This window comes from Dermochelys coriacea, chromosome 8 (genome assembly GCF_009764565.3).
Source record: "Dermochelys coriacea isolate rDerCor1 chromosome 8, rDerCor1.pri.v4, whole genome shotgun sequence".
NCBI lineage: Eukaryota > Metazoa > Chordata > Testudines > Dermochelyidae > Dermochelys > Dermochelys coriacea.
The window spans coordinates 2992342-3020090 of NC_050075.1; the positions used below are offsets into that span (position 1 = coordinate 2992342).

The 27749-nt window shown below is 42.6% G+C and overlaps 2 protein-coding genes across 4 annotated transcripts; one reads left to right on the forward strand and one right to left on the reverse strand.

The window, feature by feature from the left end:
* Positions 1-394: 394 nt before the first annotated feature.
* On the reverse strand, positions 395-10471 carry THG1L (tRNA-histidine guanylyltransferase 1 like). 3 transcript variants are annotated; one of them, XM_038414584.2, is made up of 6 exons: positions 10184-10471; positions 8310-8486; positions 7513-7682; positions 6499-6587; positions 3961-4068; positions 395-1266 (listed from the first exon to the last, which is right to left on the reverse strand). In XM_038414584.2, exons 1-6 carry the CDS (start codon positions 10372-10374, stop codon positions 1108-1110), a joined length of 894 nt encoding a protein of 297 aa, XP_038270512.1. In that variant the 5' UTR covers positions 10375-10471; the 3' UTR covers positions 395-1107. The 3 variants fall into 3 exon arrangements, with proteins under 3 accessions (XP_038270512.1, XP_038270511.1, XP_043376197.1); XM_038414583.2 differs by lacking the exon at positions 10184-10471 and adding an exon at positions 9709-9977; XM_043520262.1 differs by lacking the exon at positions 10184-10471 and adding an exon at positions 9709-9945 and having other exon boundaries at positions 7513-7678.
* A 675-nt stretch (positions 10472-11146) lies between these two features.
* SOX30 (SRY-box transcription factor 30) lies at positions 11147-23508 on the forward strand. Its single transcript, XM_038411877.2, has 5 exons — positions 11147-12206; positions 13549-13788; positions 15822-16001; positions 18044-18536; positions 22076-23508. Exons 1-5 carry the CDS (start codon positions 11288-11290, stop codon positions 22455-22457), a joined length of 2214 nt encoding a protein of 737 aa, XP_038267805.1. The 5' UTR covers positions 11147-11287; the 3' UTR covers positions 22458-23508.
* Positions 23509-27749: the final 4241 nt, after the last annotated feature.

Below are 27749 nucleotides of genomic sequence, written 5' to 3' on the forward strand. Positions count from 1 at the left end.
CTGGTATATCTGTGTCCACACTAGGGCCTGAACTGATTTAATACTTTGGTAACAAGTATTCCTCTAACCTAAATAATTAAATCAGCACAAAAACTATGTGTGGGCCAGGCCACCGAATTCCTTCAGGTACACACTCCAAGGTAGTTTCTCCTCATCCATCCCATCATGACTCATCTCTGCCTCCTCTTGTAGCAGGAACTGTCATCAATACTACTTTGTGGATCAAACACAAGAGTAACATAAGATCTTCCCAACTATAAGCAATAAGATCTTCTCTCCCTCTCCCCCTCTTCTCTGCTAGTTTCCATAATCCTAGCCAGCAGGAGCCAGAGTGTTTCCCAGTGAGCAGAAAAATGAGAGCATGACCTACACACACCTCCTACTAAGATAGAAGTCTGTATGAGAACTTTTTTACAACATTTGGCCATTTGAGACCTTCACTAATAACTAGCAAAGCCACAGTGACAAAAAAGTCTGAAGAATAAACATGGGAGTGGAAGGGGGAGAATTACATTTCTGCATCTTTTAAAAAAAATAGAAAAGTAATTTACACATGAGAAAAACCCTTAAAAATTAGTTACAGCAAATTGTTGGGCTAATTTGTGTATCTTCGATATAGGCCTCAGATGTCGACTGCTAGAGAATTTTTGTAACTAAGCTCCCTGGTTACGGAACTTGATTCAAGGCACTATTCCAAGACTTTAGTCTGTTTCAGAGTTTAAAACAAACCTAAAGAAATAATCTTTCTGCTGCTTTTAAAGAGTTCCAAAGAGTAGATCATTTTAGGTGAGTAACTCTATAAAGCACCCTGTGACTTTAATGTGAAAGATCCTACATAAATGCATGATGATGTTGTTATAAGTCAACGCAAATATGCATTTACAAGAGTTAATTTTATATAAAAGTTCTTTCCCTTTGAAAGTACCATGATTTTAGTTTCTGCAGATAGATATATCTGCATGACAGGCAAGGACACTGTTTCTAAGACAACATTGCTCAAAATGTGGATGCTGAATTACAAAGTTAAATTATCCGAGCCTCACCCCACAGAAGCTCATGCAGGTAAGTTGTTTCCTGTTATTTGTACAAGAACTCAAACTGGGAAGGTCAGCTATCTGCTAGGATTTCTGGATAATCCTCCCAGAACTGGTCCCCAATGATGTCACAGTGCAGTGGGACCGCTTTAGTCCTGGTCCGTGTCACTTCAACTTCCTTCTCTTCCGTTTCCTTTGGCAGTTTTATTCTTTTTGTAATGACTTCATTAACCTGCAAATATAGTTGACACATGAGGGTATTTATAAAAGGACTCTGAAGGTTTCATAAATTGTTGGTTTTGCCTTGTTTACATATTATGAATAAGACCCTTTTGTCCCCTTTGCCTCATGACAGCTTTTAATTTTGTACCAGAACTTGTAAATCTAGGTATATGTTGTCACTCAGGTACCAAAAATAAGTCCTACTGAAACAATTTTTCCAGTTAAAACTCATGCCATGCAGGTCATATATTTACAGGGTTTTGCTACTGAATGGATCAGATTACAAGAATGACACTAATTAATACCATACTAATGATTTTCACCGTAATTGTTTCAGGATTAATTTTTCATTCAATAACTACACCTTAAGTTTTTTAGCTTATCACATGAGTATTTTCAGCAAGACAAAAACACAGATGGCAAGGTGCAGGTGAGCTGTTCGCTCTAAGCCAAACACTGAGATGATGTTCCAATATAAAGGCAAGCATCCCCAGGTGTATATATTACTATATGGTGAGACACTCATTAAAGCCATTTATTAATATAATCAAGAGAGAAGTATTCATGCATGTTAAGCCACTGGATAAAGAAACAGATGAAACAGTTGGTCATTCTCATATGGTCTGAAGAGAGCACCGACAAATACTTGGAAAGCTGGGAAAGAATATATCAGTTTTTATGGAAAAAGTAGATATAAAGCCCTCCAGAAGGCCTAATATTGTCAAAGACATGTGCAAGAAACAAGGAGACAAGAGGAACACTATCTCAAACAAAGGAGTCTCTTCCTATATCAGTTCTCTTGGTAAAATGCCACAGAAATCACCAGCCACAAAAGAAAACTGAGTTAGCTATTAGTCATTCTTTTTAAGTATAACAAAAAGTAAGAACAGTGAGAAAATTTTGCCGGACTCCCAACCAATATTAGCTAGGCCCTAATCACAAGAAACACACTCACTTCTACTTCACATCTATACTAATTCACAAATTCTAAGACCAGAAGACACCATTTATTATCATCTGATCTGATCCCCTACATAATTTCACAGAATTTCATTCCTGCATCAAGCCGATAACTTTTTGTTGAGCCAGGGGAACGAATGCTACTGACTAGCTCTGAAATGAAGAGATTTGCAAGTTACAGTTAAAGAAGTTCCTCCATCAAAAGATACTTTTGTATGTGTACCATGCAGCAACACCTCATCAAAATAAATGAAAATGAGGATTGATTGTTCAATGAGCTAAACAGTCCTAATTGCTTCGTAACAGAAATATTAAGGCTCCAATCCTGCATTGAGCTTTGCATAGGCCCAAGTATTTTCTTTTGGATCATACTATAGCAAACTTGGAAAAATAGTCATAAATTTTACCAGCCTAGGCACAATCTACTTATCCAGCTTTTATCATGACTGATTTAAAAAAAGCAGACTATATTTTACTCTCATGAAGAGTGAGCTCTAGGCAAATAGAATTTTGCAAGACTGACTTCTGCAACACATGCATACATAGAGATGATAATGACTCTATGCATAGGTAAACAATCGTACAGATATTTTATAAATGAGTCAGATTTCAGACACCAGTTTTCATATTATTCAGTTAGACGTAGATATATCTATAACCTCAAAATAACTCATTTTTAACACCCACTGTTCAAAACCCCCATTTCCTGAGTATCTGGAATATCTCTATATGTAGACAGTCATAGCCACAGAAGCTGAGGTCATGACATTTAATCATAAGAAGCATCAGGTGTGGGGTTATAGTGTGGTTTGTGACCTGCACGCAGTATTTATTGTTGTAGCACTTAGGAGCATTAGCAACGGACCTTGTGCTAGGTGCCATACAAAGAGCAAACAAAAAGATGGTCCTTGCGCCCAAAGCATTTGCAATTTAAGAATAAGACACAAGACAACCGATTCTTAAACAGACTGATGGGAGAGCACAAGGAAACAATGAGACAATATTAGTCAGTATAGTAGGTGGTGGTCTCTGCTCATGAACAGACTAATTATTGTCAATATTTTTGTAGGCACCAAGGCAAAGGAGAGTTTTAAGGAGGGATCTGAAGGAGAATGAGGCAGTTTTACAAATGTTTATCGGGGGCTCCTCCCAAGCAGGAGAGAAAGCACAAAGGTGCTTGTTTGAAAATTTAACACATGAGCAATGGAGGCTGACATCACAGGCCAGGGATGACCAACCTGTGGCTCCGGAGCCACATGCGGCTCTTCAGAAGTTAATATGCAGCTCCTTGTATAGGCACCGACTCCGGGGCTGGAGCTACAGGTGCCAGCTTTCCAATGTGCCAGGGGGTGCTCCCTGTTCAACCCCTGGCTCTTCACAGGTCCTGCCCCCACTCCTCCCCTTCCCGCCCCCTCCCCTGAGCCTGCTGTGCCCTCACCCCCCCCCCCCACCACCCCTCAGAGCCTCCTGCACACCACAAAACAGATGATCGGGAGGGAGAGAGAGGCACTGATTGGCCAGGCTGCCGGTGGGTGGGAGGAGCTGGGACAGGAGCTGATGAGGGGGCTGCTGATGTATTACTGTGGCTCTTTGGAAATGTACATTGGTAAATTTTGGCTCCTTCTCAGGCTCCGGTTGGCCAACCCTGTCACAGGTCAACTGGAGGCAGGAGTCCACTTGTATATACTGAATGAGAGATGGTAAGTAATGTGGGGGGCTAGGCATGCAGTTAAGATGCTTTTACCTTCTGCCATATTAGTACAGTTCCTTTCCTATATATCAAAGGCTCATTGTTGTAGTTAATGTTGAATTCAGAAAATAAAATCTCATTCTTGTCTCCAGCCAAAGTTCCCTGAAATTGAGAAAAAGAAAATAAAAAGTGCACCTTATAGCCTCAATTTATTTATACACGTCCTTTTTTATAGCACAGAAACAAGCAGGGTAAATGTTGAGTGTAAGTAATTAATAACATGCATACAGGATTTTTTAAACCTTCAGACAACTTTATTAATTCATTATCCTCACAGCATCCCCATGAAGTAAGCAAGCGTTATCTCCTTTGGTAAAATGGGGATAGATAAGCGGAGTGAGGTCTGTGTGTTCTTCTTGATTTTTATTAGGGCTGTCAAGCGATTAATAGCAATTTATTTAAATATTTTTGGATGTTTTCTACATTTTCAAATATACTGATTTCAATTACAACACAATACAAAAAAATATACAGTGCTCACTTTATATTTATTTTTTATTACAAGTATCTGCACTGTAAAAAAAACAGAATAAATAGTATTTTTCAATTCAACTAATACAAGTACTGTAGTGCAATCTCTTTATCATGAAAATTCAATTTACAAATGTAGAATTATGTACAAAAATAATTGCATTCAAAAATAAATGTAAAATTTTAGGGCCTGCAAGTCCACTCAGTCCTACTTCTTGTTCAGCCAATCACTCAAACAAACAAGTTTGTTTACATTTGCAAGAGATAATTTGCTGCCCACTTCTTCTTTACAATGTCACCTGAAAGTGAGAACAGGCGTTCTTGGGGCACTGTTGTAGCCACCATTGCAAGATATTTACATGCCAGGTGTACTAAAGATTCATATGTCCCTTCATGCTTCAACCACCATTCCAGAGGATATGCGTCCATGCTGATGACGGGTTCTGCTCGATAGCAATCCAAAGCAGTGCGGACCGACGCATTTTCATTATCTGAGTCAGATGCCACCAGCAGAAGGTTGATCTTCTCTTCTGGTGATTCGGGTTCTATAGTTTCCACATCAGTGTTGCTCTTTTAAGACTTCTGAAAGCATGCTCCACACTTCGTCCTTCTCAGATTTTGGAAGGCACTTCAGATTCTTAAACCTTAGGTCAAGTGCTATAGCTATCTTTAGAAATCTCACAGTGGTACCTTCTTTCACTGCAGATTTGACAAAAAGCAAAGTGTTCCTAAAGTGAACATGTGCTGCTGGGTCATCATCCAAGACTGCTATAACATGAAATATATGGCAGAATGAGGGTAAAACACAGCCAGGGATATACAATTCTCCCCCAAGGAGTTCAGTCACAAATTTGATCAACACTTTTTTTTTTTTTTTTTTTAACAAGCATCATCAGCATGGAAGCATGTCCTCTGGAATGGTAGCCAAAGCATGAAGGGACAGACAAATGTTTAGCATATCTGGCATGTAAATACCTTGCAATGCCAGCTACAAAAGTGTCATGCAAATGCCTGTTCTCACTTTCTGGTGACACTGTAAACAAGAAGAGGCAGCATTATCTCCTGTAAATGTAAACAAACATGTTTGTCTGAGCGATTGGCTGAATAAAAAGTAGGACTGATTGGACTTGTAGGCTCTAAAGTTTTACATTGTTTTGTTTTTGAGTGCAGTTATGTAACAAACCATCTACATTTGTAAGTTGCACTTTCAGGACAAAGAGCTTGCACTACAGTACTTGTATGAGGTGAACTGAAAAATACTATTTGTTTTATCATTTTGACAGTGCAAATTTTTTTTTATTAAAAAGTAATATACACTTTGATTTCCCTTATAACACAGAATACAATATATATGAAAATGTAGAAAAACATCCAAAATATTTAATACATTTCAATTGGTATTCTATTGTTTAACAGTGTGATTAAAACCGCGATTAATTTTGTTAATCGTGATTAATTTTTGGTAAATTAATCACAGAAGTTAACTACAATTAATTGACAGTCCAAATTTTTATATTTGTATACAACAAAAGAAGGTGGGGAACACCACCCTGTAAAGGCAAGAAGAGGAGAATAAGATGGATAAAGTGACCTGCTTAAGACCAAATACTGAATCATTGTTAGAGCCGGGATTAGACTTCAAGAATTGCTGAATCACAGTTTTAAACCCATACCACATCTCTTTTGAGGCCAGTCACATTTCATATGCACATTTCTAAGCATTTGAACCCATTCATTATGAAGTTAAAATCTAGTTTGGATTCTAATTAAAGTAAATTTGTTGCCAGTCAGGTTAAGATCTTTACAACTCAACTGCAAAACAGAAATCCAAAACCAACATCATCTCCAGAGAAAAATAAGCACATACTGGGAAAAATGAATTGGTATACATGAACATATAAGCCACCTGGCCTTCCCTAATAGGCAAGACATGCCTGGCTAGGGCTGGGTAATTGGAAGTACTTGGCAACTGGGTTCTGCGTATGTTCCCTGTACTATTATGAATAAAATCTCTCCTTATAGTTGATGTTAAAAGACAGTGAATTTAGAAGAGGTGCCTACCTGTAATCTGTCTTGTGCTTGGACTGGTGTCAAGCCACTTCGCTGCACAAGCATCCAAAACACTGTATTATAGAGGTTATTAATGTGGCCTGCAGAAATAGGAAATGGTATCAAAGGACAAATACACTATTTGCAAAGTCTAGATGACTATTCAGAGAATGGTTTTCCATTCCCACAAATTCCTGCAGCTAGATTTTTAAAATACCATTAGTAATATTTGTAATTATGTAGTATCATCGTTATCCAGTCTCATGCTTTATGGCATACTGGATCTCTGGAATGGTCAGATGATTGATTCCTCACAGCTACATGAAGTATTTAATAATTGTTAAGTAAGAAGCATTATGGCAGACGGAGTTCACCTTCCTCTGAAACAACAGATGTTAGTCACTGCCACAGGTTTGATACTAGCTTTGCAACAATGACCTGATCTGACATGGAAAATCCTATATTCGTCATTTGACTGTTGTAATTTTGCTATACAATATTGCTGAATCTGAACGTTTCTCAGTGAAAAACACAACATTCAAGTGATGTTACTAAAATTTCTGGTACTGAATTTCAGTATTTTAGTGATGACAATCCAGTATCTGCTACGGATCCCATGTTATTAATGAGTGTGCTTGTAAAAAATAATAAAAGTATTGACACACAAAATGAGTAACGTCACAAACAACACACTGCTCTTTCTAAAACGGTGTCAATGGAAGATAAAAGGGGAATAAAAATACAAATTGGGATGGTTTTGGAAGATTATCGTAGAATGTAAAATCTACTTTCTAAGAACGTCATCCAACTCTTTTGCAGCTTAACAGCTCCAAGGATGTGTTTTTAAACAAGTAAACTAGAGTCTCTCTGCTATGCAGCAGCTTCTTTTTCACTGAGTGCACCTATGCATGCTGGCAATAAGGGGTTAGAGGTTTTCATCCCAGGAGGAAAAAAACACCCAACAGTTATAAATAGTTATGCTAAAAGTCAACTGTTCTTGTTTTCCTGATATCTAAAGATGCTTACAATCTGCTTGTCTCCAGCTGAGGTAGTCCTTTAAATTCTGGTTACTGGGATACAAGACAACTCGTCCATCAAATCCGGGTGGATACAGGAGTGGCTGGTCCTTAAAATAATCCTTCCAGTAGAAAACATAACTGGAGGCAAACTGGGAGACGACGTGAGTCATGAACTTACTTGCAAACGCAAAGCCAACAGACACAGAAAGAGGAGAGAGACAGAGAATACATTAGCTATTAAAACAACTATACCTTTCTATCTGTAATTATTTGGGTATCAGTGGTAAGGCTTCTGGTGGACAGCAGTGCTTTTCATACCATGGCTCTATGGACCACCAATGGCAGGTAGAACCTTTTTGAGTGGTTGGTGGAATTAAACATGTTAAGAACTAAGTAGTGGAGGTTGGAAGAGGAGATAGGTTACTGAAAAAATCCTCTTTTGTAGAAGATGTTTTTTATTCACCCTTTTGCTGTTTGTTTGTTTTTAACTTTATTTAATTTACTTTTCAAAATCATCATACACAAAAACATAACATCAAATACTCCATGGCTAATTACAATCTCATATTTTATATATATATATATATATATATATATATATATATATATATATATATACATATATATATATATATATATAAAAAATCACACCCACAAACACAAGTGAATTGTGTGGTTTCCACCTATATCATACAGGTAGCATCTGTACAAGTGTAAGGACAAAGAAACAATAGGTGCACATGCCAGTTCTCAGAGAGAACTATTAAACATGGGGAAACTGGTAAGCTCAAAAGGAGAAATTACCTTGCTCTTCTTTTAAACCAGTTACTTTTCTTTTTAAAAACAAAGCTGTATTCATCACTCTGTCCATAAGCCATGACAATATCCTCCAGCTCTTGCATCACAGTCTGGGCACATTTAGTCATCAGATGGAGGGCACGGTCATCATTAGGCTTACCGAAGCCATGCTGCTCAGCAAAGCTTCAAGAAGAATAGAGGTTCAACAGGAAATTAATCTTATAAAAGATACTCAATACTTGTTTTCATCACATTTATTTCCTCAGAACATTGTTGGCATGGATAGGATTTTTGGAAGTCAATGAACTCCCTCCAGGTGTCAAAAACACTATGAGAAAATCTTCCTGCTTCTGAGTCCCATACACCACAATCTCCTCCTCATCAAGATCAGACGTCAACTATTTAACTGCCCTTCAAATCAACTGGTGCCCCTGTGTTATATGGAGTCAATGGGAGGCATATGGTTTGTCACTATTACATCCCTTTTTTGCTAAAGCACATTCAGACTTTATCCAATGGAGAAGACGCATCAGCAAATTGCCAGAGCTTGAGAACTTCACTGAATTTGTACACAGTAAGAGTCCGCTGTATATCATCACCTGAGTGGTGCAGCCTGTGGAAACTAGAACTCCAGGGAAAAAGTGCTCCATCTGGCCTTGAGCAGCCTGTGGGAGCAACGCACAGCCCAGCCTACTACAGTCCCCTTATCGCTTATGGAAATGACAGTCACGCTCTCCCAAAACCCACACACCACCAAAATAAGTCATTCGACTGCACACATTTCTGTCTTTGGGGAAAGGAGGAGAGAACAAACAACACTTGACAGCCATGTAGTGACTCCACTTAATGCTCTACTGGCAGGCATTCATGGTACCTCTGTACTACAGACACTAGAGCAGCACAGCTACAGTGCTGCAGCACCACAATGCAGCCGTCCATCACGCCATCTCTCTAAGAGACAGTAGCTACATCAGTGGAAGAATCCTTCAGTCAACCTAGCCGTGTCTACACCAGCGACCAGGTCAGCCAATCTACAGTGCTCAGGGCACGAAACTTTCACAGCCCTGCGTGATGTAGCGAGGTCGACCTACGTTTTAGCTGTAGGCCCAGCCCCAGATCCTACAGTGATGAGCGTGGTACAAATGCCCATATAGACCGGAAAACATCGGCCGGACCCGGAGATAAATATTCCCAGTGCACCAGTCCCACTCTCTCCTCCCTCCCCCGCGGCCACAGTCATGACATTTCCCCACCGCCTACAGCGGCTCCCGGCTGCCCCGAGGCCCACGACGAGGTGACCCCGATGCTCTGGCACACGGGGGCAGCCAGTCAGCGGTCCGCGGGCCAAAGCCAGGCGCGTCTGAAGGGCTCACACGATCTTTAGGATGTACACACGAGTCCTTACTGCGACTGGTTTTGCATTATTTTCTCTGGGGGCTGGACCCTGAGGGAGACACGTGGACCGTGACACAACGGATTAGCCCTGCTCGAGCAGAAGCTGAGTGAAAGGGTGGACCCCGTCCCCTTACGGAGCCCTTTAGCCCCCGGGGGGGGGGGGGCAGCTACACCCAGGCCCCGCCGACCCGCAGGGGGGCCCCCCCGCGGCGAGACGCAGTCACAGGCGCGGCCCCGCACGCCGGCCTCAGCCGGAGCACTGCATGCCGGGATCCCCCGTCTCCATGGGAACGAGGGGCTGCCCGCGCCCCCTCCCCTCAGGAAAAGGGGCCCGTCGCTCGCTCCGGGCCCGGGGCAGGCGGGGGCCCCGCCCCTGTGGCTCACTCCCATAGGCTACAGCGTCGCCGCGGCCGCCGCCCCGGCGAGACGCAGCACTGCCATTGGCTGCCGGCGGCCCCCTCCCGGAAGTGCCCCGCCCTTCGCACCGGTGGAAGTTGCGGCCGTCCAGGCGGGTGACCACCCAGCAGTTGGGCAGGCAGGTGTCGTCCGCCTCGAAGTCCCGCACGTACTCGAACTTGCTCTTCGCCATGGGGCCCCAGCCGCCGCTCAGCCGCGCCCTCGTGCCAGGCCCAGCGGCAGCAGCAGCCCGGGCAGCTTCCCAGACTCGCACCCGCATGCCCGGAACCGGAAGCAGCCCCCCCCCACACACACACACCGGAAGCGACCTCCTCTAGCCACAGGATAGGCCACCTCTATGGTGCGATGCTTCGTTGGAGGACTGCTGCTAGCTCTAGAAGACGGGGAGCTTCTGGCCCTTGCCTCCGGCACAGGGCTCTGCGGAGGGGGGTGGATTAAGCGCCCCAGGAGCAGAGCCATCAGGCCAGGTGCAGCCCTGACTCCAATAGGCTGGGACCGGCCAGGCTCCATGTACAAGGGCCTCCTGCACCCTCTGCTGCGGGGGGATAAGTTAGCGCGACCCCTCTGCAACCGCAGCACATGCAACAGGCGTGTCCTGCCCCGGGCCGTGCCTCGCTATTCTGGGGCCCTACGCAGCCCCAGGCCTGGTCGCGCGTGTATTTCAGAGCGTGCCCGGCAGAGGTGCACCCGCAAAGCGTGGGGGCGGGGGCAGGACGCTCCACTGATACGCTCATTAATGAAGATGCAGCGCGGAGCAAGCGTCCGCTCCAGCGCCACGCCGGGCTAGGGCGTGCCGAGGCCGAGAGCTGCGGTTCACGGGGCGGAGTCCCATGCGCTGGCCGCCCCGGCCCCGGCCCCGGCCCCCGCTCCGCCTCGCGCCGGGCTGCAGCCCCCGCGAGCCGCCGCGCGTTCCTCCCGGGGTCGCCAGGGGCAGACGCCAGGGTTGCGCGTCGCCATGGCAACCGCCGGGACGCAGCGCCCCCCCCGCGCGGGAGGCACGTGGCGCCCCGCCGTTGCCATTTGCGGCGGCCCCGGGCGGGGCGCGAGGCGCGGGGCGGGGCCGCTGAGAACGTTTGCGGAGCAACCGCAGGAAACAAACGGGCAGCGACAGAGGGAGGCGGCTGAGCTCACAATCCCCGACAATCCCCCTCCCGCCGGGCCCCGCCTGCGCCATGGAGGGGGGGCCGCGGGGGGAGCCCCCCCGGCCACCGCACCCCCCAGCCGGGCAGGAGGCACCCCGCTCGGAGCACCTTCTCCTGCACCCCCTCACCAGGCAGGGGGGCAGGGAGCCGCACCTCCTGCTCCTCCCGCCCGGGCCGGGGCCCCTCCATCCGTTCCTGTCCCCCCGCCCCGGGCAGGGCCCCCCCTGCAAGGAGCTGCACCCCCCAAAGGGCCAGCGTTCGCCCAGCAAGCCGCTGCCGCCCCCCGGGGCTGCGCTGGGGCCTGGGGAGCAGGAGGGGGGGAGTGAGCCCCCCGGGGCGCTGCAGGGAAAAGCAGAGGAGCAGGAGCAAGAGGGCCAGCTGGGGTGCAGTGGTTGCAGCAAGAGAAAGAGGGGTGAGCTCAAGGCCGCTGCAGCCCGGCGAGTAGGGAAAGAGGGGACCCAGCTCGCGGCCAGCGGCACCGGCGGGAGAGGAGGGGATCAAAAAGGGAGGCACGCAGAGGAGAGCCAGAAAGAGGTGATGGTGAAAGAGACTGGGGGGGACAGCGTGGCCCCGGGGGCTGGGAGAGGAGGAGCAATCAAGGCAGAGCAGGCAGAGGCAGCCGGTGAGGACTGCAAGGGGAGGGAAGAAACTGTGTCGTCCAAGCCAGCTGGATCCTTCAGCGGCCCGGCTTATGCCAGCAAAGATGTCCCTGCGGCTCAGCCTGGTGGGTTTGGAGCTCCGCATCCTCAAGACCTGAAGATCCCATTGACGCTCCATCCAGTACCCTCTGGGACCAGGATCCAGTTTCAGGGACCTCCACCTTCTGAGCTGATCCGAGTGACTAAAGTGCCCGTGGCCCAAGTGCCCCTTAAAATGCAGTCCTTATTGGAGCCTTCAGTCAAAATTGAAACTAAGGATGTGCCCCTCACAGTGCTGCCCTCTGATGCAGGTATTATTCTATGGCAGTGGCATCGTAATTTCCAAAGCTACAACACATGTTGCCCCAAAGTTGGAATTTTAGCAGCTAGGAAACACAGTAGAAATGTGATTGAAGTCCTGGCCTTTCTCTGTAAACTGTATCCATATCGTTTCCACCTGCACTGAGAGTGTAAACATACAGGGTCACATTCAGCCTGGGTTTTAGAGGGTTCAGCTCTGTTAACATCCGTGCAGCTGCTTACTCCAGTTCTAACTTTAGCCCCCTGTAGCAGGTAACTGATTCTTAACTATAAAGCCTAAGATTTTCAAGAATAGGAGCCTAAAAGCAGTCTTTAAAGTCCACGTTTAGGCACCGGCCTGATTTTGAAAATGTAGGGTACCCAACACCTCATTTTAAAGTCACCACTTGAAAATGAGGCAATTTCCTAAGCATTGAGTTTAAAGACTGCTTTTAGGCTCCTATTTTTTAAAATCTTGGGCTTAATCTTTAAGAGTGGATTTAGGAGCTCAATTTTGACCTTTAAAATTAATCATTTCTTTTAAGAGGTGGCCTAATGGTTAATGTACTCTTGTCCTGTCATTGATAATGCAGGGTTTAGGTGATGGGTGCATTTAGAATTAGCTTTCATAGAGCGATTGCTTGCTAAGTGAATTGGTAGTGGAGTGGAAACCTTCCACCTTTAGGTCATCTGCTCAAATCCAGCCCTGTTGGTTGTGATGGGAAGTTGATTGCATCTAATGAGCATTTAGTAGATTCATAGTCCTTCCAGCAAAGGTGTCCACATCACAAAAAACACTAGCACCATCTGGCAGACTTAGCAGAAAAGCCAAGAATTGAATGGCTATAGAACTGAACTACCCGTATTACCACTGAATGTGGTCCCTGCAAGGTCAGGGTTTAGGTGCATTACTGTTGCACTGTGCATAAGTTTGCACTGATACTGTGGTGCCTTTATAAACATATGCATTACATAACACAATAATTAGTCAAATGAAAACAAAACCCCTACCATTTTTTAATTATGTTGAAATTAGCTCTGATCTGTATGAAAGGAGAGAGAAAGAGGGAGACTATGCCACCATAGCAGATGCTGTAATGTCAAATTTTTAAATTATTCTTTGTGGAGTATTTCACTTGTGGCTAGTCATTACTCCAGTATTCTCTTAGTTGACAACAGTTACACTTTTTTTCCAGGGGCAATTCTCCAAATATGTATGGAGGCTTGTGGGTTCCAGAATCCAGGTGTTTCTTTTGTTTGGGTTTAGCTGGATTCTTTCTTTAAATATGATCTATGGCAACATTGCATGTGCTGTCTGTCTAATGATATTCTTTCCTGATTTTTGTTACGTAGGGATACCAGATACTCCATTTAGCAAAGACAGAAATGGCCATGTAAAACGTCCAATGAATGCATTTATGGTGTGGGCGAGAATTCACCGGCCGGCACTAGCCAAAGCTAACCCAGCTGCCAATAATGCAGAAATCAGTGTCCAGCTTGGATTAGAGTGGAACAAACTCACTGAAGAGCAAAAGAAGCCCTATTATGATGAAGCTCAAAAGATTAAAGAAAAGCACAGAGAAGAATTTCCTGGTAAAAAATGCATATACTTCCTTACATCCGCATGCTTTAAAAGTTTGTGTTACCCAAAAATGTTGACTTTATAAATTATTATAAATTATATATTATATTGCACTCATGGCCTAGTGCAATATTTTGCATGGACTGATACAGATGCCTAGGGTAGGGGAAATGACTGGCAGAGAGCTACGTGATAGGCAAATTAGTCCAGTCCAATAGGATTGGGAAAGGAAAAGCCAAATAAAGGAATGCAGGTTAGTATGCTGAATGGGAAAAAGATAACTCTGGTGGGAAAGAGGAGGGTCCCCAACTTCTAATGTTCGGTTCTTGGAGCACTGTATTCTGAACTTTGAATTCCTTGTGCTTCTAGAGTTATTTGTTCCTTAAATTGTAATATTCATTTAAGGCATTTTCCTAAAAATTAATGTGATCAGATACTATGGTGACAAGGACCATAGAAATGCCTGTAAATAGATTCAATAATTTTTTCAACCTTAATTCTGGACTAACAGTTTCCTGTCTCGGAGTAATAATGTAAATAATAATAGCGTCCAATACTGATATAATTAAAAATAAAGAAATCTATATCTATAACACTAATTACAAGTTAGATGATTAAAAGTCAAAGGATTTTCAAATCTAATTTAATTTTCACCGGTTATTCTGTTTCTTTATATATATTTTTCTTTTCACTCAGATTGGGCAAAGAAATTAAACTAGTCTTTCACTTTATAAACAATTTTCAGTGAGTTTCACGTTTTGTTTCCCATGCACAAATACAATGCTGCGATATTTAGGTTGCAAAGCTGTAAGGGAATGGTAAAGCCAAATACAAATGTTAAATCTGAACAAAAATCCCCATTTTCATTGGAAACACATTTATTTTTAATAGAAATAGAAGCTTTTCATAAAATATTAGCTTAGAAATAGCAGGAATACCAAGCGTCTCAGTCACCCCTTCTTACTCCAGTTTATAGCTGTCTATATTACACTATTCTAAGTAATCCAGAGGTGAATCAAGACTCAAATCTGTTCTTCTGTGTTTTGGCAGAAACACTTGTTGGAGGTCTCAGATGTGGAATGAGACTTTTTTCAGCCTTTAACTGAAGGGGGCAGGGTAGTGAATCCTTAACAAAGCATTTTTCTCCTGAGTAATTTAAACAGGTGAAAAAAAAATTTTAAACTGAATAAAAATCACTAAAACATAAGGTGCTATGTCCTTAGTATCTGTGATGTCATAATCCTACTTGTTCTCCAGGCTGCCACAGAGTATTCCAGAGTAGACAAGATCTGAATTTCTTATGTCATAAACAAACAGAAGACAAAACATAATATTAAACACCCCCAAACATTCAGGCCTTCTTTAAACATCATAATGAGGCAAAAAGTCTAAGCTGCTTAGTGAAACCTAATTGGTATAAATGACCTATCATCATCTTTACAAGTCTCTTACTATTTGATTGGTGGATGTATCAGAGACAAACCTAGTTCTGCCTGCAGTAATATATGCACAGCTCCCATTGGGCCAAATTCTTCCTTAACTATTACACCTCTACAGTCTCACTGGTGTAAATGAAATTTGCATAGGTATAGTTGAGAATTAGGGAGCCAGTAAGATTATAAATCTGTAGCCACATTTTTAACATTACCATATATTTTCAAAATAAAGTCCAGGATGTATTGCCACTTTCTCCTGTACCCTCCCTTCATAATGTGTTGTTAACCTGTGCCACACTGGCCCCTCTGGTTTTCTGATCCAGTATCTCCTCCACCAAACACAAAATAACGTATGTTTATATGAAAAGAATGAGAGAATGTGCCAGTTTCATCATGCTCTCTGATAGGGTGCTCAGTCTACCACTATATTGAAGTGAATGGGAGTTTTGTTGTTGACTTCAACTGGAAGAGGGTTTGCCCTTGTTGTGGATCCATACAGACTTTTCAGACTCGTGGGTGACATAGTTTTCATGGCTTGTTACAGTGCAAGAAACTGGCCCACACGTCTATGAAATCTGCCTTGAGCTTTCTCATTTACTCTCCCACAGGCTGGGTTTACCAACCAAGACCTGGCAAAAGAAAACGCTTCCCACTGACTGTATCCACTGTATTTTCCGGCACCTCTCAGAACATCATCACTACAAACCCAACCACAGTTTATCCTTTCCGATCACCCACTTACTCCGTTGTCATTCCCAATGTACAGAACAGTATTGGACATCCTGTCTGTGAGTTTGTTTAATTAGTTTTGGTGAATTCATTCAATAATAATAAGAAAACTGTATCCTGTATAAGGTCAAGTGTAAACCAGCATAAGAGTGTTTAAAGCAACAGTCCAGTGGCAAAGCTGTTTAAGAGGACAAGGTGAAATTTGTCAAAAAAAGTGTCACAGAGAAAGATGTTGTTAGTGTGAGGGCTACATTTTTAAAAGCTGTATCTAAACATGCAGATGCAACTTTGCACGCAATTTTATAGATGTACAGTGTTTTCACAGCCACAGTTTTGCATGCACAGCAACTCAGCTTTGCATACACAACTGGAATATTTATGTATTTAACTAGCTAATTTGCAAACTTTGGTAGCTGTGTTGGTCGCAGGATATTAGAGACACAAGGTGAGTGAGGTAATAGCTTTTATTGGACCAACATCTGTTGGTGAGACAGACAAACTTTCAAGCTTACACAGAGCTCTTTTTCATGTCCTGAACAAGAGTTCTGTATAAGCTCAAAAGATTCTCTCTCTCACCAACGGAAGTTGGTCCAATAAAAAATATTATCTCATTCGCTTTGTCTCTCTAATTTGCAAACACACATGCAGTTTGAGTACACAAATCCAAGTTTCTGTATACACCAAAACCTGGTTATGAGAGAAGTGTGCACCAAAAAGTGCATGTGCAAAATTGTGCCCACATTATTTAATGTGGGTTGAGGCTTCCTTTTAAAGTGAGGAAAGTGATCAGTGAAAAAACATATACCATGCGGGTCAATCCCTTGATCTGTGGTTCCATATCTCATCACTTAAGCAGTTTCAGCAGTGCTTAGATGGAGGACTTTTTGGGAAAGCCAAGCGTACTTCAAGAAGGGGTGTTAGTGATTCAATAAGTAGCATCCTTTCTTCTGCCTCAGTATTGATCTGTTCTCCCAGTATGGACATGGGAGTGCTGGAGCTGCTATCTTTCATATAAGATAGGAAAACAAAGGCCATGAGCATTCATGGTCATTATGTAATATTCAGAATAGTACATGTAATTACACCCCAATGTTCTGGCTAGATTCCACCTTGAATAACTACATGCTACCAACCTAAATTTCCTCTGTAGTTTAGATTGGATATGGTATTCTTCTCTTCCTGTTCTAAACTATTGTATAGTGTTGTTATGCTGTCTTAAATGCCTGCTCTGTTTCATCCCAGGGGTGGCTATACTTTAGTTGTAGTTGAAGTGATTCCTGTATATATTGTCCTGAAGGACAAAATTTTACAAAAGGCCTACATTCCATTGACTTGGGATTTAGGCTTTGAAGTCACTTAGGCACTTTGGAAAATGTCCCCCAAAATGCTTTGGAATCGTTCTGTAGGAAAGGCATTCTAAATGATAACTTTATTATCATAAAAATGATACAGAAACATGTCTGTAAATTATGACAAAGTGAACAAACACTGCCTGGGTATGTCCTTTTTCAAAACAAATGAAAAATAACAATTTTGGGGAAGTTTGGTATTTCCACTTGATTCTGTTTCTTGGGGACACAGTAGAACTAAGCAGGTTTACATCAGTTGAGAATGTATGCATATATTCTTATGTATACATTGCAGGTCCATACTGGCTTCCTAAGTGGCATATGATTGTGAATTATAGGGGTGTTATGCTGAAGATGCTCTGGAGAGATGGGTTAAAAAGCTCTGTAATAGCAGCATTTCAATAAAGCAGCGTTGGAGTTAACCGCATGTCATCCTTCTTAAATTTGCTATTACATTGATATCCAAATCTGAATGTAATTAAGTGTAACAGAGGTGGGCGTGTTACTCAGTAGAGGTGAGAAAGTTGTGTTTGGTTTCCGAGGAGGGGATTTCCAAGGACAGAAGAAATGTTGAGCTGTCTCTGGTTTTGGTTTGGGAGATAGACGAGAACAATACAGAATCCGCCCAGGAACTTAGCTATATCTGTCTTCTTTCTATACTATGTGTAGTTAGCTAAAGTGGTACTTATAAAATGCTCTTACTGGAACCCTTCCATTCATGATTGATCAATAATCATTTCTGTTTTCAAAAGGCGAAGCCCCTTCTACTATCCAGCTGCCAGCTCCTTCCATACAACATCCAGGTCCAATTACACTTTTCCAGCCAAGTGTTGGAAACACCACACCAGTGGCTGTCCCAGCTCCAAATCTGCCCCTTCACCCTGTAATTCCACCACAGCGCTTTGCTGGACCTGCACAGACAGAAGCTCATCATGTACCTTCCGGATCAAGTTGTTCTGTAAAGAGACCTATCCCAGTTTGCATTGAGAGCTCCAGCAGGAACCCAAGTAATGCCAGCACCACTCACTCCAGATTTCCTGTCTCTAATAGTCAACCTCCTAAGGAGTACTCAGGTGTTTCTACTTGTCCTAGAAGTGCTCCAATTCTCCAGGCTCCTCCCATTCCTCACTCACATCTCTATCAACCTCCTCCCATTGGTCATCCAGCCACTCTCTTTGGAGCTCCTCCTCGATTTTCGTTTCATCACCCTTACTTCTTACCTGGACCCCACTACTTCCCATCAAGGTAATTAAGTCATTCATTTAAATTCTAGTGAGAGCAGGTATGTGCTAAAGGTCAACAAAATCTACAGCTTTTAGAAAGAGTGCAAAGAACAGCAGACTGGGCAAATGACTCTCAGTGCAGGATTGCAAGGCTGTGGGGGAAAGTAGGCTTAATGCCACCTTAACAGTTCCCCAATTGTGGGACCTGCCAGCCCAAGGCTGCTCTGAGTTGTACCCAACTACCAATAGTTCCAAGCCATTGCGTGTTCCAAGCTAACAGTAAATAGAAGTGCTTGCTGCTCCTCCCCGCCACCCAACTCCCAGCAGTGCAATTGAATTCAACAAAAATATATTGAGTAAAAGTTACGGAAATTAAAAAAATCAGAATTAAAACTGGGCAAGCATTTGAGCTGGTTACACCGTACCCCAAGCACCTTGGTGGGGTTGGCTCTGTGAAATGGAATAGTCCTGAGGTTTTACCAAATGGAAAGAGACCTGAGGATGATATAACAAATAAATCCTAGTATTTTCTTTGCACCCTTGGGTTAGTCAACTGGAGAAGAGCACTTGAACCAAGAACTCTTGGGTTTGTACACCCCCCTTACAGTATTTCAGTGTTGACTCAACTGACCACGTGCAGAGGGACTGCTATTGGTTCAACAGTGACCACATGCAGGCTCCAGTGCCTTGTAGCAGCCAGTTGAGCAACAGCTAAATGTGCTGTTCAGGCGCAAGAGGACCTGGAAGCCAGCTATTGCAGAGATCAATGAAGAGAATTCACACTGCACAAACTCTGTGTCACTTTGAATGGAGAAATGAGCGAGCTCAGAGTTCATTTTCATAGCTCATTTTTTGTAAGTAGCCAATTTTCCTATATTTGATTTTAGAGAGAATTCAGCCTCACAAATGATTACAGTGATCACTCTCCAGCTGGAGGTGATACTTAAAGATTTGGGGCCACATTCTGTCCTGACTTACACACTGCACTCTCCTATTAATCTCAGCACAATATGCCTGCATGAAGTCAATGGGGTTGCCTTGAGGTAAGTCAGGGCAGAATATGACCCATGAAAATTGAAAGACCTTAATGGACAGATTGTCTCTGCAACATAAGTCAGTCTGTGGGCATGTGTTAAGTTCAAGAACCTTAAATGACAGACCAAGGTTATAATCACTTGAACAATACACTATAGCATGGATGTATTGGTGCCTGCCTTCACACTTTTGTGTAGCACTGATTGTGCAAATGAATGTGTGTGCAAAATTGTGCGCTAAAAATTTGTGGCTGGATTGAAGAAATTTAAGGAAAGACCTCTTGATTGTGTTTGTACCAGCTGCGTTTGGGATCCTATCCATGTGCTCTCTTAAGAGATGTGAATAGTACCACTGAAGCCTGGATCTGCACTGCACCAATACATATCTTTAAACTATAATATCATTAGAGAAGGGCTCTGTTACTTGTTTTACACACTTCAGTTACTCTACAGTACTATATATGTCTACAACACTAAATAAACTGTAATACGCTTTGACCCTCTGGGTCCGGAATCAGGATAAAAAATCAGTAATTAGTTGTTTTGGGAAGCAATTTCTTATCACCTTCTATGATTCTTTTTCTGGAGTTTCTCACTTTCACCTGACAATTGCATGATGACTAGCGGTGTATCCCAGTGGTTCTCAACCTATTTACCATTGTAGGCTGCATATGCAGTGCTCTGTGTATTATGTGGGCCACAACCACACAATATATATATTATCTGAATGGCCCTGAGGATGTTACATGGGGAGCAGCTGTGTGCTGATTGGGCCGCAAGCAGCCCATGGGTTGAGAACCACTGATGTATGCTCTTTACATAGTATACTCTGAGGGACAGGATTCCCTGATATCCTTCTTTTTTACTAACAGTCTAGCAGCTGCAAGACGTGATTTTAAAAGGAAATAAGAGGAATTTTTTTAGCCTTCTTCCAACTCCACTATAAATGGTAGCCTGCAGAGATCACATAAACTGGGTTAGAACGTAAGAACAGCCATATTGGATCAGATCAATTGTCCATATAGCCGAGTAGCTTGTCTTCTGACAGTGGCCAATGCCAGATACTTCAGAGGAAATGAACAGAATAGGGCAATTATCAAATGATCCATCCCCTGTCATTCAGTCCCAGAATCTGGCAGTCAGAGGCTAGGGACACCCAGAGCATGGAGTTGTATCTCTGACTATCTTGGCTAATAGCCATTGATGGATCTATCCTCCATGAATGTATCTAATTCTTTTCTGAGCCCAGTTATACATTTGGCCTTCACAACATCCCCTGGCAACGAGTTCCACAGGTTGACTGTGCATTGTGTGAAGAAATACTTCCTTTTGTTTGTTTTAAACCTGCTGGCTATTAATTTCATTGGGTGATCTCTGGTTCTTGTAATATGTGAAGGGGTAAATAACACTTTTTCTCAACATCATTCATGATTTTATAGATCTCTGTCATATCCCCCTTTAGGTTATGATGCTTGGTTTTACTATTTTGGGTATGTTTGATAAAATGCTCAATAGCATGTAGGACACTATTTTATCTGTGGTTTCAGAGTAGCAGCCGTGTTAGTCTGTATTCGCAAAAAGAAAAGGAGTACTTGTGGCACCTTAGAGACTAACAAATTTATTAGAGCATAAGCTTTCGTGAGCTACAGCTCACTTCATCGGATGCATTTGGTGGAAAAAAATTTTTTTCCACCAAATGCATCCGATGAAGTGAGCTGTAGCTCACGAAAGCTTATGCTCTAATAAATTTGTTAGTCTCTAAGGTGCCACAAGTACTCCTTTTATTTTATCTGTGACATTACAGTAGAACCTCAGAGTTACGAACGCCAGCGTTACAAACTGACCGGTCAACCACACAGCTCATTTAGAAGTGGAAGTATGCAATCAGGCAGCAGCACGCACACACAACACAGACACACAAAAAGCAAATACAGTACAGTATTGTTTTAAACATAAACTACTAAAAAAATGGGAAAGTTTAAAACAATTTGACAAGGTAACTGTTTCTGTGCTTGTTTTATTTACATTCAGATGGTTAAAAGCTGCATTTTTCTTCTGCATTGTAAAGTTTCAAAGCTGTATTAAGTCAATATTCAGTAGTGAACTTTTGAAAGAACAATCATAACGTTTTGTTCAGAGTTACGAACATTTCAGAGTTACGAACCTCCATTCCTGAGGTGTTTGTAATTCAGAGGTTCTGCTGTATTTACGCTAATAAATAAAATTGTTTTTAAAAAATAAACTTCTTGGGTGTCTGCAGCAGCAACAGAGCTGCATATGTAGGCTGGTATCTCTGTCATAGGTACTGGGTATGACTCTCGTTGTATATAGGGTGGCTGCGGTGTTTATAGAGGTTAGTGTGTTTAAATGTCTCACTACAGTATGAATTGGCTAATGCAGATCATTATGGTAACTTTCATCTTCAGTCCCCAGTAGAAATGTAGCCAATCTTACGTAGTCCTTATGCAATACAACTTAGCACCATGGCAGAAAGCTTGATTTATCGTCTTTTGGTCTCTCACTGCAGCACGTGCCCGTACAGCCGCCCTCCATTTGGCTATGGGAATTTCCCCAGCTCAATGCCCGAATGTCTTGGCTTTTATGAAGACCAGTACCAAAAGCATGAGGCTATGTTTTCTGCTCTGAATAGAGACTATCCTTTCAGGGAGTACCCAGATGAGCGCACACAGAGTGAAGATTCCCACAGCTGTGAGAGCCTAGAGGGAGTGTCTTATTACAACAGCCACAGCCATAGTGAGGAGGAATATTTAACCCCCATGCCACAGTTGGATATTGGAGCCTTGGAGAACGTTTTCACAGCAACCCCATCCACACCCTCCAGCATCCAGCAAGTCAATGTGACTGACAGCGATGAGGAGGAGGAGGGGAAAGTGTTAAGAGATTTGTAATTTTTAAACCAAATGGTAACAATACACAGGAGTCTTTTAAAATATTAAATAAACATTTCAGTCCTATAATATCTTTTTAGTCAGTGTGTTCAAGGAGAAACCCGAATCACCTCGGCGATAAGTGCAGATTGTTTTAAGAACTCTGATCATCCATTAGCATTTTGGTAGGCCAGATACGGACCTGGGGCTATCACTGAAGTCTCTGGGTTTTCACTTGTTCACATTAGGCCTGCATTTGGGCCCAGAATCACGAAGGCATTCCTATTCAGGAAAGCATTTAAACGTGCTTAGCTTTAGGCCTGTGCTTAAGTGCTTTTCTGAATAGGAATGGACTTAAGAATGTGCTTAAGTGCTGAACTGAATCAGGACTTTGGCTTTCTGTGTTCCAGGACTTGCGTTCATTATGGCAGTTTTACTTTAGGAATTTTAGCAAGTGAAATAATTCTGTCTGTATGTCACAGATTCTTGAACAAAATGTAATTCCTGATGCAATAAAATGCACTGGGGACTAGGGATTGGGGTCAGGAGTAATTCCCTCATGCTTTGAGATTTGCCCTTTGGCTACCATGGTATATTTATTTAACAACATAATTTAGTTTGTTTTTCTATATAATCTATATTTGTGCTGAAAATTGTTGTGTAATACATTGAAAATATAGGGTCCAATTCTACCACCCATACTCACATTAAATAGTATCTTATTGTGCAAGAGTCCCATTGATTTAAATGGGGACCATTTGGAGAGTAAGGTGCTATTCCGTGGGAATCAGGGTGATAGAGTCTAGCCCTGTGAAATAACTTATACTGGTGGACTATTATTTGATCCCTGAGTATAGTTAACATTAATATCTATACAATACATATTTTAAATTCGTTAGTTGGAAAATGTCTCCACTAAATTGTAAGAGTAGATGAGATACAGAATTTGATTGCCAAAACTAGTAATTCATGTCACTAAACAATTTTTTTCTTTGTTTCTTTTCTTCCCATTTCTTTCACTGGGAATCCCATTGTTCTGCTTTTCTATTTAAATAAAGTCACATGAACTGCATGTTGTTAGTGCTGTATGTTGTGATGACAAACTTTATGGTGTGTACAAAGATGACCTGATCTGTTGTACACAGACCCCTGTTTGATCAGAACTCAGATATTCTAACCATGTTCCTTGTTTAGCAGCTAGGAAAATCAACCTGTTGCAAATCGAGGGCCCAGTCCTGCTCCATTTGAAATCAAGGGGGAAATTGCCATTGACTACAGTTGGATTTTTGAAGAGTTAAAATGGGAGTCTCCAGGGACAGTGTGTTCTAGCACATGGACTGATTTTCTCAACACTGCCAGATCCTACCCAGGCTGGCAGTTGCAACATCTGGTCCAGAAATCCTGTAGCAAGCCGGCCTAGGGGACATGTGGCAAGGCATGCTTCACTGTTATTCTGCAACATGCCCTCTGGGGAGCTGGCTGCTTGTCCTAGCCAGCCCATTATGCCTCCTTGATCTGGGCTGAGCATCTCTGTCTCTCCTTGCGCTCTCGAATGCAGTGAAAGGATCCCAGCCTGCTGCATGGCTGGGGAGAAGAGGCATCATGTGCTCTCTGCCTGGCCCATCCCTGGGCACTAGGGAAGCAATTCTAGTCCTCAGCATGTGGATTGCCCTGGAATTAATCATTTCTACTGCAGTAAGTGCAAATATTCAGTGAAAATGTTTAACTTCATATCAAAGCAATAACATTTTACTAGGTGTCCAATGAGTCAATACTTACACAGTATGTAAAGGTAGTAAAACTACTTTTTTGAGGGGAAATAATAGTTATAAGAGAAGCTGGAAAGGGCTTTATATATACTATGGCTATTTTCCAGATACCTAAAAGGGCGGTTGTGTATCAATATAAATAGCATAGATACATGTTGGATTTCCTATAGATAATATATCCCAGGTTTTAAGGTGTCTAAGGCTTTACCCAGTTAAAGAACATAGCTAGGTTCCATTTACACTACACATTGTGACCATGTTGTAACCAGGTCCCCTGATTCTATTATATCTGTAGTGTGGATGGACCCTTAAAAGAAAAGTCTTATAAATAGCTGAAAATGCCTGTTAGCTCCTAAATTGGCTTCTGATTGAAATCTGATATGGCTCTGGAGAATGCATGTGGGCAAATGTGCTAATTCCCACACGAGCATGTTTCCAAAGTGTAAAACAGCTGTTACAGGATTACTCCCTGAATCTGACCTCCCTCTCCCCACACTTTCCCTTTTATAGATTCCGGGGATGGTAAAAGGAGACACTTGACTGGGCCATTACAATGTGCAGGAAGCTAGAGCTGCTGCTTTCCGTTAATAGTCTGAATGTTGCGTGTTCTGTTGGGAGACTGAGGTACCTAACAAAGATGTCCTTTGGGGGGGAACTGCCCTGTGAGCTCTCCTTTGGCCATTGTTCTGACTGGGGCCCTGATCTGGCATGCATGCCCATGAACCTCAGTGGAAATTGGGAGCATTCAGCGTCTGCCAAGAAACACGCAGGGTCTGAGCCTATACAATTGCTGTCAATGGGAGTGGGACCGGATGACTGGCCCCTTTCAGAGGGAGCAGGTTTGGGAGGAGGAGAGGTCCAATACATCTGTGACTGGGCCAGAAAGTGAGAGTGAGTGTGTGGAAGAAGGCTGAGCTCCAGCTAGGAAGAGCTTGGAGGGGCTGTTTGGTGAAGAGCAGACTGGGACAGTTGAAGAGCTCTAGGACTGGCAGAAGATGCCAAAGCTGAGTATTAACTATTGTGGTATGGTGGTGGATTTTCACAAAGAGATTTTTCTCCTCAGTGTATGTCAGTCATTTGGATTCCTCACGTTTCAGTCTGTTGTCCCTTATTGTCTCATGATCCCAAAAATTCTCTGTTCCTTCAGAAGGTTCTCTAGCTAAACTAGTGGGCTGAGTTTTTCAATGTTACCTCAGCATTTTGATCACCCAGTTCTCTTTTAATTTTCAGGAGAATTCTGTAATCAATACACTCACTATAGATAAGGGTCCGTCTGTCATTTAAAAAGGTGCTTTGATAGTTTACTTTATAGACATCTACACACCCAGGAAATCACAGGGAAATGCCCACTACGCCACACACTAACCAGATGAGTCAAGACTCTGTCTATTTACAGCTGTGGTACAATGTAACAACTTAGGTCACAGGTGTGGACTTTTTCTTCCAGTATAATTATCATGGTACAACTCCTGCGGATGCAGTCATAGCAATATGAAGGTGGCTTCTGTCAGTTTAGCTATTCCTCTTATGGAAATAAGTTATATTCGGATATGCATATTTATACAAGAATAACTGTTTCTGCACTGGGGGAATTGCACCGTTTTTAACTAGGCAAGTATAATTAAATCAGTACAGTTTTTGACCCATGAATTTCACCACAGCCAAGGTCATTTAGTTGTAAATGGAGAAAGCTCCAGTGTAATTAATCATCCTTTGTTTTAACATCACTGATCCCTCTTTTAAAAAGCACAAATGGTGGATTTTTTTTTTTTTTTTTTTTGTTAGTCCCATTAAAAACAGACTAGGACCAAGCCCTCATCCAGTATACTATCAATCTATGGCATGTCTCCCTGCTTTGGAAAGGACAGCTGCTTGGAGCTCTGCAAATATTTCCTGTCATTCTGAATGGAAGGGGAAAAACGGAGACTAAATCAGATGATTTCGGACGAGCTGAAGCCCTTCCAAACTGTCACCACCTGAAATAGTGAAGTCAGCTGTTAAATTGTCAGTTGCTTCTACTGAATCCCAGTCTCCTCCCTTTGATAATGTCAAAAATATTGGGTGACGAAATGTGTTAATACAGAAGGATTTAATATTCTGTTCAAGTCTGTCAAGAATGTGGATGCTCCCTCGGTCAAGGTAAGTATCTCAAATGCTGAGGTCTGACAGCAGCAAAGCAGTGTTCCCTTCTCTGTCTGGGACTGCCATTTTTGGTAATACTTCCTACAGAGTCAATCTTTTAACGGTGATTCCTTAAGCAGCCTTTCCTTCTCCCCAGAAGAGTTCTCCTGAAATATCACTGAGGTTCTTTTAATGTGATGCAAATCCAAACTATTAGAACATAAGAATGATCTGACCCAACATGGCCAATGGTCCATCTAGTTCAGTATCCTGTCTTCTGGTGGCTGGCGCCAGATGAACTGAACAGGGCAATTATTGAGAGATCCATCCCCTGTCGTCCAGTCCCAGCTTCTGGTAGTCAGAGGTTTAGGGACACCCAGAGCATGGGGGTCTAGTCTCTGAACAGGTTTATTATTTTAACAAGCTTTCTTTTTCCTTGTTTGAATGACTCCTAATTCATGAATGAAGAATTCTTTGTCCTTGTATAATGTCTTTGATCCAAGTCATTAAAGTGCTTTACAAACACTAATGAATTATATTAGCTTCACAGCAACCCTATCTCATTGGCAAGTATCAGTGTCCCCATTATATAGGTGGGGAGATGGAGGTCCTTGTTTTTAGACCTAACTAACCATTTGCGTGCAACCACCCTTGATTTATAGTCACTGGGCAGGAACACCTTTTTAAATTTGCCTACGTCCCATGGGAAGTCCATGGTAGAGCTGGGAACAGAATTGAGATTTCCTGGGTCCCGCTCCGGTACTTCAATCACAAGATCAGCATTTAATAGCAAAACTGGGAAGCACACATAGGAATTCCATTTCTTCAATGTGACTATCAATGAAGTTACTAAATAGTCTACAGCTGACCTTGCAGGGGTGAATCAAGCAAAAATCCCCCCGACTTCAGGAAGACTTTTCTGAAGAAGGGGGTACAGGAAGAGGCTTCAGAAGTGCTAGACGGGATGTGACTATTTCCTTTGCCAGAGGCAGCAGTGCAACCATAAGAGCCCTGTTAAGCCTAAAATACTCTGGGCTGCTCTGTGTGAACATGTCTGAACAATAAACAACGCACAACTAGACAGTGTGAGGTTCTATTTTTATAGAGGGGATTTCTGATGACTGTAAATTAAGAAGTCAAAGCTCATATAACCAAAATCCAAAGATAATAATACTGTCATATAATGTGTAATTTATGAAATGTTTTTTTTTTTTTATAATTCTTGGGTGCTACCAAAAATCACAAACACCTCCTGACTGAACTCTACAATGATTACGACACTGTTTCTTTCTCTTTTTGGTGTGTCTGTTTGAAGTATACATTTTTGGCTCAATCTTCTGATTGAAGAGTAGATGTGGGAACTTTGGAAGAAGGTTTGCTGCATTATAGGAAGTCAGATTGTTTTCAAAGATATGCCAGGCAT